Genomic DNA, 17,484 nt, shown 5'->3' on the forward strand with positions numbered 1-17,484 from the left:
CACGGCTGTGGATTGCCATCATTCTCCTCTCATGTACAGATTTTAGTCATGAAGAGCAAACCGTATATCCTCCACCACCCTGGTTTTTCCATTTGGCACATTTCACAAAAATATTCATGTCTAGCTTCAAATTATTAGTATTTTTTTCACAATGTTAGTTGAGAGGTACAGACAAGATCTATACGAGTGATTCACAAAAATACTTGATTATTCTAGCTTCCTCTGGTGCTCACAAAATGTTAGTGAAAAAATCTGGACTGCCCTGGATTTATTTACTCCTTGTTTTCATGTAGCTGGCCAATTACACATATTTCTAAGACTTACTGAAAGAACTCAAATTATTTGATTACTTGAGTCAGTATTTGAAACCCAAGTTGTTGCTTAACAGCAACAATTCAGGTAAGTTGCATGACAGATAGCCTTTCTGTCCTCTGCCTGGCTGCACAGCTCCTGAGGTACTGCTAGGCCAGTGGATTTGGCAAAATACCAGTGAGAAATATGCTCAGTCAGTACCAAAGAAATCAAACACTTTTTTCCTCGCAGCTCCCATTCAGTGCTTTTTCAGAAATACAAAGGTGCTTTCACTTAAGTGACTTTTTGACCCAGGTATAAAACATGACGTACATGCACAGTTTCTTTGAAAAAAGATGCAATAATAGCATTTTTTTTTGTTTGGTTTGCTTTTCCTGTCTGGCTTTCTATTTTACTGGGGCTCCAACAACTGAAGTCCTTAAATGTCAAACAGTTTGATTTCAGGCAACAAATACTCTTAAAATGTACTTGAGCGTGGAAGCTTAAAACTCAGTAGCAGATGCTGGACTTCTGAATTTCTTCTCTGTTTGCATTTGTGCCAGTAACATAAGATTGTTCACTGTTTGAAACAATGGAATGAACAAAGAACACAGGTATAAACAATTTTAAAAGTAAAGTAAATAGATATAACATAGTTCTCTAGCCTTCATACATACAGTAGATCTGTTGTGTCTCATCTTAAAATGTTGAAGAATACTTACAGAGCTTCTAAGAACACAAATTCTGATTTTTCACATTATGTTTAGCGTAATCATCGACTCAGAAAACCAGTAACATATGCAACCAGCATTTGCTTTGAAGATACGACACATCATTACCAAAACTATGCTGAATGCTGATACTAAATATAGGCTGAAATGTGCTTCTTCATGCATCCAGATTTCAGCAGTCCAAAAGTTCTTCAGATGTTAGGGAACAGAATAGCGTTTGGTTTATCTATAGAATATGCACGCACATTCTTTGCCAACTAAGGTGATGTGTTCCCATTTTTTGTACCAACAGAAAAGCCTCACACTACTGGTGGCTCTGCATTAAGAGAACCCCAGATAAAAGAATAGGTGCTATTATATTAAGAATACATACCTTTGCTACGTACCCACTTCCATGTCAGACACCATTTTGTCAGACTGCTCCTCTGCTGCCATCTGTCACACAGCAACAGCACAGAACGGAATATTGGCGGGACGGGTCAACCTCTGCTGCCGTACCACCAACATCCATCTCTGACACCGTGGCCAACATAATAAAATGGGAGGCATTACTTTCGGAGCAGCCCTCATACTCAAATACAGAAACATATATAGCAGTTATTTTTCAGAGATGCTGCCATTTCACGATACAAACGTATGTATTATTTCCTTTACTGCATTGAGTATTGCATGGGAATACTTAACTAATATCACTAACACTAGGCAGTTCACTTAAAGTGAATCATATTTTAAGCGTGATCCTTAATTAAGTAACCTTGATAATAATTCATTTGAGTAAGCACAACCAGACGCATCAATTTATTTTCAGTCCTCTCTGTGGCTTCATAGGAAACAACATTGGTAGAAGATTCAGAGTTTTCCTCTCAAATTGATTTCAGAAGTCACTCATGAAACATTGGTGTGAATGCTCAACCTCTACAGACAAACCATTAAGATATTAAAATGGAAGGCACAATTCTGGAGCAGCTCCTGTATTTCATAACCTTTATAATATAGTTTCAGAGCCTAAAGGTAGAAATCTGCTAAAGAGATAACCTTCAGTCAAGAACTCCTTTATATTTTAGAGTGCAGATTACTTTCAGTTTGATAAGCCACAGAAGTCACTCTTCTCTTAAAACAGCTCATAAGGACCAGTTGTTAAATTGAGGTTATGTTACAAATATGTATGATTACTATAGTAATGCTGTGGGGAAAAAACACAGTGGGGTGGATGGAAATAAATGCTTCTAGTCCTGTATTACACTCTAGCAAAAGGTGCATTCCTCAACATGTGTTTTTTTCCCTCCTTTTCTCGTTTTTTCTTTGACAAGATGCAGACTGCTAACAACTTCTATCAGTGTCTGAGCACCATTAGCATACATGCAACAGCAAAGATATTTGCAGCTTTTCAGTACAGAATCATAGAATTATAGAATCACCAAGGCTGGAAAAGATCTCTAAGATCATCCAGTCCAACTGTAAATATGGGTGTGGTTTGATGCTTTCTACTGCTGACCCACAGTATTTAAATACATATCTCATGTGAGTGCAGCATTCCCCTTGCAATTTGAAAAAGTAAGTACAGTTCACTACCAAGATCCAAAGGAGAAAAGCAGAACTGTTTGCAACACAGAGTAATGCCATCAGGGCATCTTTCCATTTGCATCTCTCTTTTTTGCAACTAGTTATTTTTAATGCCTACAATTAGACAGATCAACATTTCTGGTTTTAATTTAATGCAGAGGGTATGATAATTACTGTTATTCTGTTCTGAATTATACCCCTAAATTTCCATATAAAGTGGTCTCGGTAAAACAGCATGAATTTGTTTTCAATTATCAGAGTATAGAATTTGTTGTAGGTTGGTTCATTTTACATAAGCACTGTCAAATTTGCTATGTGTCACCATACATCCTTTTTCTCTCTCTCAGCACAAGAAGTCTTGCAACTTATGTTGAAGTGCTGCAGGCTTTTTTGTGGATACTCTCTAGGCTTACTTTAGCAGCCCAGGGTGTTCTTCACACCACACAAAGATTTTTTTTAATGGCATATATCTATCTTCTTTAGCAGTGATAAAAGCAGCATTGATCTGCTGAAATGTCATGCCATCTAAAAGCATCTTTTCTACTGAATTATACTTTCTAAGTTTTTTTTGACAATTCTCTGTCATTAGATCCTGTGTTTTAACCAGCTTTTATGAAATACACTACTGAAAAATAAAGCTACCTTGTAGATACATAGTCAAGACGTGAGAATATGAGAAAACTCAAGCAGATGTCTGAGACAATCATGGTCAAATAAGAGTGTTGGTAGAACAGTAAATCATTAACATTAATTTGTGTTCCTCACATCCAGGGAAAAATAATGTTTGGTGGTATTAAAATAGGGCCTAAGTGGGAAAGAAAAAAAAAATAACATCACTCTTGATTGGAAGAGGTAAAGTCACAGCTTTGGTGAATGAAAAAGGGATTATTCATCTTTTGTCATTGTGTCATGTATCTGTGAAAGTTAATGTAATGTAATGTCTGTTCTCTTTGGGGTATTTTATTGAACTACCCACTGAAAATGAGTGGTAAAAACTGCCTTTACCAACAGCAGTGACATGAAAGGTGGGTAAAGCCTAGAAGTAACAGAAAGAAGGAGGAAAAATACAAAGGTCATCAAGTCTATTCTCTGTATCTGTCACTAGTGACAGATTTTCATGGTCAGTAAATTTCTTAACACTTACTGCACTCTTGTCCACTTGAAGGGAGCTTTATCACTTTCCTAGAAGGCTGGTTCTATAACACAATAGGCCTCAAACTAATGAAGCTAAAAAGCTGACAGGAGAAGACAGAGGAAGAATACTGAAGAAGAAAAGTATAGGATACGAGACTTGCAAAATAAATAAATAAATAGTGGCCAGAAGATGGAGGAATGCCAGGGAAATCAGAAGAAGTATTCTTACTTTTTACCTTCCCTTAGTGGCCTCCACTGGTGAACCACTCACTGAATTGCTGGTGGAATGTAAAGCTTCCTTGAAAATAAATCCAGCTGGGGACATAGGTGGAATCACCACCTGTGTTCCCAGAGGATGAATGCTGCTTACAGCTCAAGAGGCCTCTGTGGTGCAGGAAAGTGTGTAATTCACACCTTCTTGAGCCAGCTTTACTGAATGCAATAATCATCTGGTCTTTATTTGAATCTCCCTCTTCCGGGACTGATTTCCACTGTCTTCTGTTATTCCAATTCTCCTAAAGTAGTAGAGTACATAAAGTTTCCCAGTCCAGATGCAGACCTCACATGGGCACATGGCCACCTCCTTGCAAGCACACTCGCAGTCATATGTCACTCTGCCCAAAACCTCTCAATTATTGGCTGACTTTTGGCAGCCTCAAAGCTTTTAGCTGCTTCTAACCAACAATTGGGAGAGCTGTCAAAGCAGGATTCCTGTCTTACTAGAAGACTGTGAAGGAGGCAAGCTGTGGGTTTGTGCTGGGATAGTATCTGCGTTTATAAGTTTTGTATACATTCTTTAGGAGGATGGGAAGAAAGAATTGTGTTATCGGGGACAAGGATTTTCATTTGGATTAAATTAAAGACTTGCCCAGCAGTACAGCAGAATCTGGAGTTGAGGAATTAAAAAAATAAGCACAGAGGACTAGGACTAGAAATGAAAGGTCCTGCATTTAGTGACTGGCTTCTTCAAAGGACTGTGGAGGTAAGAAAAAGAAAAAATGATCAAGGCTGTGCCAAAATTTTATTGCTGCTGCCACAGAATTAAGAAGAAAATAGGAATTAAGTTCTAAGTTCCAGTGCTACCTTCAGATCTTAAACCATTTTTACTTATGTCTGTTGAAGTCATGGCCACTTCAGAGTTCTTCTTTTGCTGAAAAACTATCCTGCATAATGTATAAGTATGCATAATTCCTATAAATATGTACTTTTCTACACTTGCAGAAAAGCCTCACTGAAAATCCATGCAGAACTGTTCTTGTGTATTATTATCTTACTTCCTTTACGTAGGTCTTACTTTCAGACCTGCTGAGCATTAAAGAAGTGGGACTTCATTATTTTATTGGAGAGCTCAGTTTTCCTTTGGGGGAAAAAAAAAAAAGAAAAAAAAAAAGAGCATTTTAATGTCACTGCAGACAAATGAAGCATTTTTATGAAAGGTGCTTTTTGGCCATCAGTGTTTTTCAGCCAAATCCTGCCCTGAACATAACTGAACAAAAACTTCTATTGAAGTTAGAACAGCTCTAACTTCAGTAGGATTTGTGCTTAAGAGTATTGACCTCTAGATACTTTTCCTGTTTAAATATAAATGTAAATTTTTGGTTAATTCAGTAAAATATATATATGTATATATATACACACACACATAAACTTTCAATAACTGCAAAGCCCATTATAAATGAGTTGGAGGGGGGGGGACGACCCACCTTTGCAGCACAACAGGAAAAAGGAAATGCTTTGGAGATAGGGTCCAGCATACATGCTATACTCAACCATTACATCAGTGTAATTACTTTTCCCTAAGGTAAATGTCTTATGTTACGAATTCTTCCCTTGCCAGAGGCCTCAGGCCCCACAGATGTTCAGATAGCAAAGCACTCAAGTTTTCAACACCCAAGAGGTCTATGGGAGCTCCATTTCTATACCATACCTACAGCCCAATCGGTTTCTGCTCTTCTCCTTGTCCCCTTTCACCTTTCAGAGGGAACTCCTCCTTGTGCTTCTTAAAACAGTTGGTACAGCTGTGGAAAACAAGGAAGGTGTGCCCTTCCAGCAGACAGCAGACCTTTTCCTGGTTTCTACTTCTGCTGTAGTCAGATTTCCATCCCGTGTTGGAGCCAAATTTCTAAAACATGTCACTTAAGCAAACACTTGCCTCTGAGAAAAATACTTAACATTGATCTTCCGCCCTACAGTAAGACCCAGTCAAGGAAGGTTCAAATAAGCAGAGATTCTTTCAGGACCTCCTAATTAGAAATTTATATTTGAAGAGCTCATATGGTACTGTCTGATAAGATGTTCAGTGACCTCTTCCCAAAGCCCTTAATAAATAAAACTCCTTAATATCAAACATATGGTAACGCATACTAGTTATGGTATTTTTTTACATAGGAAATAAACTAAGGTAAAAGCAGTCAAGTTACCATGTATTTCTTTTATAATAGTAAATGACAACAAATGATATAAAGATATTACAGTTGATAATTTACATCACAAATTATAGTGATCACGACTATAATACATATTTTTTAAACATGTTTTAAAAGGCACTACAAGTCTTTTTTTTTTTTTTAGTTGCTACTCATAGCTAAAATAAAACTGGGATTGTCCAAATGAAAAAGCTCTTAAGTATAAATACCACAGATATAAATAAGTAAGTGACTTCTGAAATCAATTTGAGAGGAAAACTCTGAATCTTCTACCAATGTTGTTTCCTATGAAGCCACAGAGAGGACTGAAAATAAATTGATGCGTCTGGTTGTGCTTACTCAAATGAATTATTATCAAGGTTACTTAATTAAGGATCACGCTTAAAATATGATTCACTTTAAGTGAACTGCCTAGTGTTAGTGATATTAGTTAAGTATTCCCATGCAATACTCAATGCAGTAAAGGAAATAATACATACGTTTGTATCGTGAAATGGCAGCATCTCTGAAAAATAACTGCTATATATGTTTCTGTAATTGAGTATGAGGACTGCTCCGAAAGTAATGCCTCCCATTTTATTATGTTGGCCACGGTGTCAGAGATGGATGTTGGTGGTACAGCAGCAGAGGTTGACCCGTCCCGCCAATATTCCGTTCTGTGCTGTTGCTTTGTGACAGATGGCAGCAGAGGAGCAGTCTGATAAAATGGTGTCTGACATGGAAGTGGGTACGTAACAAAGATGTGTCACTGAATTCCTCCATGTGGAGGAAATGGCACCCACTGACATCGCTGATACTTGCTGAACATTTCTGGAGACCAAACAGTGGCCATGAGCACAGTGAGGCAGTGAGTGGTGCACTTCAGCAGTGGTGACAGTGACAGTGGGTCAGTTCCACTGGTGCAGATGTTTACAAGTGCAGCACGCAGGCCCTTGTTCACTGGTGGCAAAAATGCATAGCTCATGGTAGTGGCTATGCTGAAAAATAGTGTTTTGCCGCTGCAGATTTGCTGTGTCAAACCCTGTTGCTGTGTTCCTTGTATCTGTTGTAGTTTCCACAGAAATAAACAGGCAGCATTACTTTCGGAGTGATCTATGTATAACAACTTATAATACAACACTGGTACATAATATCACTGCTTCCTAGTAAAATATTCTTTTAGAGCTAACATAATGTATCTAAGCAACCGTTTGAAAATGAAAAGAAAGATTTAAAGTGAAATATATGCAATTAATCTTTACCCAGCTTTGTGCTGATTTATGATAATGTAATTCTGATTAAAATAATTGCAGTCCTAAATTCGATCAAACTGGTTTTTAAAGGTAAGCTTTTTATTTCACATAACTCTTTAGATGAAGTTTAAAATCTGGCCTTAAGGAAAATCAGTGCTGAAAGAAACATACCATTTATGCAAAATGTGCAATTACCATGAGTTGTAGAGTGTACAAGCTAAAGAGCTACATGGGTGGACATCAGAAGTGTGAGCTTCCAGGTTTAGTTACGATAGAGATTGAACATCGGCCCTAGTCCACAGCATGTTTAGATAATTAATCCTCAGTTCAGCCAATCATCATTCTTTGTCCTGAACAGATAGCCCAATGGAATAAGAAGGTTTCTTTCATTCTTCTCACCTTCCTTACACAACTGGGAACTCTTAAACATTATTCCCTCAAACAGTGTAGTGCAGAACAATATACGCTAATATTTCATACACAGCTCAATGGTGCTGGCTTCATCTAAGGGGCAACTTGAAAAGAAGAAAATGTCAAGAAGTTAAGATGCCAAGAGAAAGATATAGAAATTTGATGTGCAGTATCCAACCCTAAAAAAGCCAAAGAACAAAGCCTGTGGTTGCAGGTTTCACAGGAGACATCCAAAGTTCACTGATGAAAAGCAGAAATGAGAATAACTCTGTAAGGGAAAATCTGAAATTTGGTAAATAATTACTCGGTTTGACAGTACCAAAATGAATACTGAAGGGATTTTACTGCACATCTCTCAATTTATCCAAAATGTAAGATGTATAATACTACAGAAAATGATACTACTTTCTTGCACAACAGAAATAATTTCAAAAGCTATGGAAACTGTGGCAGTGATGAAATTGGAAATGATATGCAAACCTATTATTTCCAGTGATAAAGCTGAAAATACACATGAACAATGGTTTTCCAAACCCAGAAAAAATAAGTATGGAAGAACTCAGCTAGATTTCTAACTGACTGTGTCATCTAATGGATTGATGCTGCGCTGATTTCAGAATCTTTACAACATTTTGATTAAATGCAAGAGCAAATTGACTTTTTAGAGTACGGTGGGATTTGGTTACTTTGAAAAACAGAAAGCAGCATGATTTTTCAGGAAGCAATAGGCGCATTGCAGATACAAAGTAAGTAATATATTGCAGACTAGTAGATAATGCAAAACTGCAATTACTAGAAATACTGGCCTGATCCTATGAATGCAACTTGCCATACCTCAGAGGTCCTGTGTTTCATTCATTTGTCCAGTTCTTACTTCATGGGTACTTCATTAAAAGCTCTTAATTCAACTTTCACCTGTTTGTTCTTTCAACAACTTCACTTTCATGCTGAGACTGCTCCCGTGACATTGAGTGCTAAATAAAATCTGCAGCATAGTAACAGAATGATCTTCTCTAACTATTACTTCTAATAACTCACCTTGAATGGCAGGCCTAGTGTGACTCATTGACATTCCTGGGCCCTTAATTGAGTTGCACTCAAGTCTCAGGAGATGAAATAGGACTGTCTTTGTCTGGGCACAACAGATAGATTCATCCATTAGGAATCTTTGCAATATGCCTTACTGTTCCCAAAGCAACTGATTTGCCTCTATTTACTTCAGACTTCATCAGAGCAGTTTGGTCAAAACTCTTAGAAACTCATACAATAACATCTACAATCAGTTCAGACTCAGCTGCAGAATTATTTTTGGCTTGCAAAGGAGAAGGAACTAGATTACCAGTCCCTTCATCCACAGTGACAGCAACTGATAGGCTGTAACAAGACTATCAAATCTGACCTGTCAGATAACCCCCAAATCTAAATTTTTTCAAGCAAACAAATTAGCAAATTTTGTCTGTCTCTAACTTAGGAGGATTCAGATTTCACTGCACAAATCTTTTTGTATGGAAATAACTTGACCTATTTACATCTCCATTTCTGAATCAGGTTTCTCTTTGGTTGTTGTGATTAAAGAGGAAGGATGGCAATTCTATCAAATTAAAATAAGTTAAACTGTGCACTTTCCCAATTAGGGCTTTTGTGAGACATCTTTCATTAGGAAGACAGGCTCATCCATCACTTGGAACTGCAGATACATTTAAAAAGCTTCATTCTCTGTTCTAGTTTAAAATTACTTATCATGGATGTGGTAGAGTTGCAAAACGTTGTCTGCTTACGAGTACAGCCAGAGTGCTTGAATCTACAACAGAACCACTGGTTTTGAAAGGCTGACAGACCCGGAGTTAAATTCCAAAACAACTATCAGCTTGTGAATAACCACATCGCTGAACTGAATTTGAACTGCTAATTAAATATTCTGTTTATTTCTACGCATCAGCTTTACTTCTCAGAACTACCTATGGAGAAACAAATGAAGTTAAAGTTTTATTCTTAATTTATACAACTAAAATTTTAGTCATAGTAACATTACATACTTTTTTAGAAGCCAGAGGAGAAAATTGCCTTCTATTTAAATACATACTGTTTGTGCATTGTCACAGTACATTACATGGATTTGATGTTTAACATATAGCTGTACTAATCTTCGTGGCAAACGTAATAACAAAAGAAAGTTGTTTGGAGATTTTTTCTATTTTTATTTAAAAAAATAACAAAAACCTTTCCATCGAAGGACCACATGTAAAAACTATGGTTTCTCTGTACGGAGACCAAGGCTGCTTATTACCTACAGTATACTAGCTATGATGAACAGACCACCATAGTTGTGACAACTGATGTTGCTGCCTCCAGGGTAAAACAAAGGTTTACATATTACACAAGCAATTTAACTGTTTTCTAAACATATTGCCAAGACAGTGGGAGCTGGCAGCAAGCACTGTGTTTTAGGTTTTGGATACTTGGATTAGAACCGACTGCTGATTATAGACCTTTTTATTTGTCCTCTACGAATTACAAGCAACCTAGTAACCCAGCAAAGAATCCTTCACAGCACTTAAAATTGTCTTCATGGCTTCCCAAAGATTACATACACAAATCACTCCACAAAAATGGTGCAAGAGACTTGTGCATAGATAACTACATGAGACAATTGTCTTGTTCTAACTTAAAGAGTTCCCCAAAGTGAAATGTTTTATAATCCTTTTTGTGCAGTAGTCAGGAAAGAAATAAAAGAGTTTGGGCAAAGATTATCCACAAGAAAGAAACTTTTTTTTTGGTTCCAGCTGCAACACAATAAAGAACATAATTAACTTCACAATTCTTTGTGTTTTTCATTTGACTGCAGGGAGGAGATGAAAGAGGACTGTTAAGCCTTGCATTCCATCCCAATTACAAGAAAAATGGAAAGCTGTATGTGTCTTATACCACCAACCAAGAACGGTGGGCTATTGGACCTCATGATCACATCCTTAGGGTGGTAGAATACACAGTATCCAGGTATCAGTAGAAGTCTAAAATTCACAAATTATGTATTTACCAGCAACCTTCCTCATTTTAGTATAGCCTGCTTCTAAAATGAACCACCAGATTTACAAAGCATATACTTGGGCAGTTGCAGAATATTTATTGCTGATATTTATTTCAAACAGTAGTTTTGGAACACCAGTCAGTATACTGATTTATTTGTTTTAAGACTCTTTCTTCCTATTTGTTCTGTTATTTTCAAATTATATTTATTTCCTACTTGTGTATGGGAAGCAAAATAATTTTTTGAGAATGCTGGAAAATTGCAATTTCTCAGAAATTATTGTTTGACATTTTTATACCCAGTTACAACATCCTCATCTTAAAGTATGATTTGAATGACTCACATTTATTTTTAGAATGAAAGCCAATGATAGTGAGCTGTGAAAACTGTTTTCATATCTTTGCATTGCAGGAAAAATCCACAACAAGTTGATATAAGAACAGCCAGAGTGTTTTTAGAAGTAGCAGAACTACATCGAAAACATCTAGGAGGGCAGCTTCTGTTTGGCCCAGATGGTTTCTTATACGTTTTCCTTGGAGATGGCATGATTACCCTCGACGATATGGAAGAAATGGATGGTTTAAGGTACAAAAGCCACCAGTGGATAGACTTTGGAGTCACACTCAAAATTGACTAACAGTTGTCAGCAAAAATACTTTTCACGCTTCCTTAATTATATCACCTCACTATTTTCAGCACCTGAATTAAGCAAACAGTTAACTTTCAGAACAATCTTGTTACTTAGAGACTTGTTGTAGGTGTTTGCTATCAAACACCTGTAAATATTGAAGTCCTCACTAGCGTATCTAATTCTATTTAAACAAAGATTAGGCATATTTTTTTCCAGACTATTATTCTATCAACAAGACAGCTTTATTGAGCAAATGTTCCAACAGACACATACCAGAGTCAATAACAACACTGTATCACTTAGGAAAATGTCTAGAGAATGTATTTAGCAATAGTGCTTTGGTTTTGCTTACACAGTTTTCTCAAACAGCTTTGACCCCATGACACTATGCTATAGAATCACATAATTGCTTGGTTGAGTTGGCAGTTCCTCTGTGATGAGCAGGGACACCTTTAACAGGATCAGGCTGCCCAAAGCCCCATCCTATGTCAGAACTGCAAAATGTTGGCCCAAAGTTTGCTTTAATTTAGAGAAAGAGTAGTACTGAGCCTTTACAGACGTGAAAGGAGTTACTCTACTCAAAGGCCTCTTTGGCTCCATGGAATAACAGGTGCTCCTGACTTACAGAGAGGATATGCTTAACACCAAGACAAGAGAGCAGTGCTTGTACTTTATTTTAAATTAATATAGAATATGAGAGAGATTGAAACAGATACTGTGATAAAGAAAGTTGTTTTTGTTACCAAGTTGCTACTCAGCAGAGTGGTCAGAAGAGTTCTGCTGTAGACATAACAATGAGACATATTAACCAAAATGAATCTTCAGTGAGTTCTACTACAGTTCTTAAGACTCACACATGCTGTAAAACCAAACCAGATGTGATTATTAAGTAAAGTAGGTGGTTTCTTTTACTGGTCATTGTAGCATTATATGCAAAATACTTTTAAAAAACAATTATTTTATCCTCCAACTTTCTCAGTGATTTTACAGGTTCTGTATTACGCCTCGATGTAAATACTGACCTGTGCAGTGTCCCTTATTCCATACCACGGAGCAACCCACATTTTAATAGCACAAACCAACCTCCTGAAATTTTTGCACACGGACTCCACAATCCAGGCCGGTAAGCACATTGCAATTATAAATGGAATTAATCTAGAGCAGGTACTGTTTTCAGCCAGAAATATTTTATCTAATCTGCTAGCAAAATCTGCATAATAAAGGCACTCATGAACTTTTTAACTGCAACTTCTCCATGTCCACATATATGTCACAGTTATAAACAACTGTACATTGACAAAAGCAATGGAGAGAATGTATAACTCTTAAAAGTCAAGACTTGAAATGACAGAAACAAAGTACTGGCATGTTTTGTTTTTTTTCTCCTCTATGTTTCCTTTTTCTATGAAACAGGAGAACTTAAAGCTGAGAGATGGGAAAACATAGCTGGGATTGGAATCTGAGAAATTAGAACAGTAGAATCTTGACTGAGAAAAAAAAAGGCATAGAAAAAAATTGAGAACATCTGGTGAAATCTAAACAACAACAAGGAGGAAAGCAACACTTTAACTAAACAACACATAACTCAGCAAATTAGGTGGGGGGTAGTACTGAAGTGACATTTAAAGTCATCGTTTGAAAAAAATGAGAAATTCAAGTTGTTCAGATAAGGAGTAAATTCTTGGACTTCTTAGCAGTCAAAAATTTCTCACCTAGCTTGGCTAAAGCAATGTTCATCTCCAGTGATACTGAGCAGAGTACATTCCATCACTAGGAAAAAGTACAGATTTGCTCCCCGTGGTGCAGGGACGGGAAAGATATTATCTCTTGTGTAGAGATCTGACGCACCTCTCAGACAGATATTTTGGCTTGTTATGAAGCATGTCCCTCAAAGGAGTAGAAGCAACAAAGAATAATCCTTCAAGATGTTAGGCTTCATAGTATCGTTAGAGAATTACACATTATGAGCTTGTAAATCTCATGGATTTTCTTCTGTTTTTTGTTTTAAGATGTGCTGTGGATCACCACCCAGCAGATGTAAACATCAATTTAACAATACTTTGCTCAGATTCAAATGGAAAGAACAGATCTTCAGCAAGAATCTTACAGATAATAAAGGGTAAAGACTATGGTAAGTTCCATCCAGGGTAAAGCTAACCGAAGTGGGAGGTTCCATCCAGGGTAAAGCTAATGGAAACAGGAGGCTCCTGTGACTGTGGAATAATAAAAGGAAAGCAGAAAACAAAAGATAAAGGATGGTAAAGCCATGATAGGTAACTTACTGCATTGACTGCATTGTAGGTAACCTATAAAAGATATAACTGAAGTACAAGAAGATAAAAGATAAAAAATAAAAAAATTAAGTGACTATAAATAGGATTTGAGAAATATGCCAGTTGTCAGTCACTCAAAGATCTCATTGTAGTTGCAAATGACAGCTTATAAGGAAAAGATTTCGGAATATCACGAGGTGGTGAAAATGTATACTTAGTCATTCACAAATAACCTTGTAAGGTACAGAATGGAAACCTCGTGTAATGTGCTTCCTATAATGGAAAAAATGAGAAAGACAACAACAGACTAAAGCCAAACAGGGAAATGACTGAGCTCTGTGTTTAAATGTTACCAAAAATGAACAACTTACTTAGAGAAATGCACTATGCTACTACTTCATAATAAAGGATTAGTTCAGACTGCAATAGGATAAACACACTCAATTAGTAAGCTAAAATTTTAGAGTGTTTTATGTGCTCCTTGAATCAGTATGATTGCCTCTCACAGCTTTAATGTTTAACTCTGATACCAAGATCATTTGCTAGGTCAGGCGAGCCAGAAGACTTAATCTGAGCTATCATCTGTCTTGTTTGACCATTTAGCAGCTCCTAATTCATGGTGGTAAAGGTGGTAAATTTCAAAGGTGTGTAAAAGCGTCAAGAACCGACCTATTTCCTGGAACATAACTTTTTAAAGTTTTATTCACATCCCCAGTAAAACAGTTGTGCTGACTAGTATCATAGTCCCAATGTGTAATGCAATTGTTCTACTTCAGTTACTGCATGTATTTTCTGTGTGCGTTTTATGAAAGCCAAACCAAAGAACAGTATTTGGTAAACCACTGCTCCAATGGAATTTTGACTGCATCTTTATTGCAGAGTAAACTAAGCAATATTGTGTCTATCCAGAACAGCTTGCCAATTTTAATACGAGGCTGTGGGTCAACTGCTTAAATAAAAAATGCTCATCATCCTTTTCTCCAGCACAGAATTTCAGCTTTTACTCTTGTAGAACAATCTGGGAAATTCCTTTTTCAAAGACCTGCAGAGAGCACTCCAACTAAAAACAAAGCTCCTATGAGACAAAAGGTTCTGTTGGCTGTGGCTTAATTAAAAATTATGCAGTTGGCATTTCAATCTGAGCCTACATTTACCCTAAGCAATATCTGAATGCATAGGCACATTTACACTGAAACGTTATCAAAGATATTCCTTGATGTGACTAAATTGTAGCTTTGTTAAAAAAAAAAGCATAGGAACTACAATTAAAATAGCAGCACAAAAAATTACCATAAAAAGCTACATCCAGCAATATTAGTGTTTTATGGCACACAACACACATAATGTATTCACAGATGTGATTTGAAAGAGTTTCTTAAACCACTGAATGGCTTTGAAAACAAGTTCTGCTGAAAATCACTGGAATTTGTGCTCTTGGGTACTGGTGAAGTATAAGCCCCCTTTTCAGTGAAGGGACTTTAATTGTATTCCTGAAGTTCAAGAGATCTATTCTGTAGACTGTATTGACACATAAAAGTTAATAGCAGTAATCACGTTAACTTAAATGGAAGCCTGACCTAATCCTGATATAGTTTTATTCTCTTGGCCTGTGCACACGGAAGAAGGTAATTATAGTGTCTCCTACCTAAATTCCTAATTAATTGTTTCACAAACAGCTTTCATTGCAATTTTCTGATTTTCCTAATGCTTAATTTCCAGCTATACATCTTGAATTTTGAGGATCATATAAAGGGAATTGATTTCTTTCTGAAAGTAATAACCCTTCTCATAAATGTGAATCAAAACATGAAACTGCATATGATCTAACAATATGGTAGTTCCTTTTTAGAAAGTGAGCCTTCACTTTTAGAATTCAAACCATTCAGCAGTGGAGCGTTGGTCGGTGGATTTGTCTATCGAGGTTGCCAGTCTGAAAGGCTCTACGGAAGTTATGTATTTGGAGACCGCAATGGGTAAGTTTCTTATAATTTCAGCCTTAAACATAAAATGAGGTATATTTTGTTATGAGCTTCCTGTATGAAAGAACAATGACAGACTTTTTTATATTGTGTCGCTTTGTTGAAGTAGCAGAGTGATGATGTACATTAAATTCTACATTTGGAATCAAGCAGCACGACATTCTAATGAAGGGCAACATAGGTGACATTTGTAATCCCTGGACCAAAGTAAAGACAAAGACACTAACTTCACACTTTACATTAATCATTTACATTATAATGGAAATAAGTGTTAATCATGGAATTGTTTGCCAAACTGATCTAACTGATGAGATAAGGAAAGCTTTCTGGGTTTTATGGAAATACTGATGGAGCAAAACAAACGCTTTTTAATTGCAAGAGTATAGTTTTCCCATGCCAAGTAGGTCAGCATTCACAAATGACTAGATATAATGCAGCAAAACCTAATCTTGTAATGTTTGAATGACAGAAAGGGAAATTCTATGCTTTTTAGGATCTGAAAAATAACAGGCAGGAAATAAGATGATGAACTGCGTAGATCTACCTAAGGAGCTACTTTCTGCAAATGTTTACTTATTTATCTGGACAGTGAAAATTCTATACTCAGAACGTAATATAACAATTTGCTTTCTGTGTCTTTGAATATAGAAATTTTTTAACGCTGCAACAGAATCCTGCAACTAAACAGTGGCAAGAGAAACCCCTCTGTCTTGGCAACAGCGGTTCATGTAGAGGTTTCTTTTCAGGCCCTGTCTTGGGATTTGGTGAAGATGAACTAGGTAAATAGAAAAAAAATATATGTTTTTAAATTATAAGTCTTATAAGTATTACTAGCTAAACCATTTGAAACCACAGTAAATGTTTAAAAAAAAGAAATCTGAAGGCTGGCTTCCCTTTGCCAAAGCTGTCTACACTGCTGTTTCATCCACACCTTACCAGCTGTGTAAGAAGAGCTGTTAAGAGAAAGGGTCAAAGGTTCTTATTTTCTCTCACATTCTGTGAACTCTGTCACTCACTCTGACACAAGTCATATGCTTGTTTTTATTTCCAGTGTTACAGATGGGCAGAGGTATTGCTTGAGCAGATGGATCCTCGTTTTCAATACATAAGTCCTCCATCATATATTTTTTACCAATTAGGTACAATATGAAAAAACAGATTAAATTGTTTAAATTTTCAGATAGCAATGATTCTGTAGTATATTTCAGCTATGAGTGTTTTCTCCAAAATATTTTTAACCTCATTGTGCACATATAGCTAGATCACAAGTGTTTGACATCTTAAGAAATGAGAACTAATTAATGTATTGATTTCTTTAACAGGCGAGATTTACATATTATCAAGCAGTAAAAGTATGACACAGACTCACAATGGAAAACTCTACAAGATCATTGACCCAAAAAGGTGAGCACTGCACTAGTCCCTAAGATTGGTCTTCCCTTCAACAGCTTAAAAAACAAAAAAACAAAAAATGTAGTTCTTTCCATGTAGCTGCACTGTACAATACTTACATTAAGTAAGAAGGAATATTTTTAGTGCAGAGGTTTCTTATAAGCAAATGTAACATCAGCAGCAAGTAGGATAAATTCACTGAAATAATCACTCTCATAGAAAGTGACTGTCAGAACAGAAGAAGTGTAGTTGTCTCTAATTTTTACACTTTAACATCATGCTAAGTGCTGACCACTTCTCCACTTAAGATTCACATTTTTTGTATGTTTTCATTGAAGTTTAGACACATTTAAAATGGAACCATATGGATCAGCACAAGTAAAAGATGCTGCT

The 17,484-nt window shown here is 36.5% G+C and overlaps 2 protein-coding genes across 10 annotated transcripts in view; one reads left to right on the forward strand and one right to left on the reverse strand.

Moving 5' to 3' along the window:
• The window catches only part of ANAPC10 (anaphase promoting complex subunit 10), a 331,896-nt gene that overhangs the window by 209,137 nt on the left and 105,275 nt on the right, over positions 1-17,484 (reverse strand). Inside the window, exon 6 of one of the 8 annotated variants that reach the window (XM_025149593.3) lies at positions 12,104-13,660. The exons of 5 other annotated variants lie outside the window; for them this stretch is intronic. In XM_025149593.3, coding sequence (XP_025005361.2) covers positions 13,635-13,660 — 26 coding nt within the window. In that variant the 3' untranslated portion in view covers positions 12,104-13,634. Of the gene's footprint in view, positions 1-12,103; positions 13,661-14,577; positions 14,796-17,484 lie in introns of those variants that run through there. 2 more of the 8 variants (XM_040698902.2, XM_040698901.2) reach the window with 2 other exon arrangements.
• HHIP (hedgehog interacting protein) overlaps positions 1-17,484 on the forward strand; it is a 76,682-nt gene that overhangs the window by 39,634 nt on the left and 19,564 nt on the right. For both annotated transcript variants that reach the window (XM_015276718.4, XM_015276719.4), the window contains exons 5-11: positions 10,634-10,785; positions 11,228-11,401; positions 12,427-12,570; positions 13,457-13,578; positions 15,570-15,693; positions 16,348-16,478; positions 17,022-17,103. In XM_015276718.4, the coding sequence (XP_015132204.1) occupies positions 10,634-10,785; positions 11,228-11,401; positions 12,427-12,570; positions 13,457-13,578; positions 15,570-15,693; positions 16,348-16,478; positions 17,022-17,103 (929 nt within the window). The remainder of the gene's footprint in view (positions 1-10,633; positions 10,786-11,227; positions 11,402-12,426; positions 12,571-13,456; positions 13,579-15,569; positions 15,694-16,347; positions 16,479-17,021; positions 17,104-17,484) is intronic.

Source organism: Gallus gallus, chromosome 4, assembly GCF_016699485.2.
Source record: "Gallus gallus isolate bGalGal1 chromosome 4, bGalGal1.mat.broiler.GRCg7b, whole genome shotgun sequence".
Lineage (NCBI taxonomy): Eukaryota > Metazoa > Chordata > Aves > Galliformes > Phasianidae > Gallus > Gallus gallus.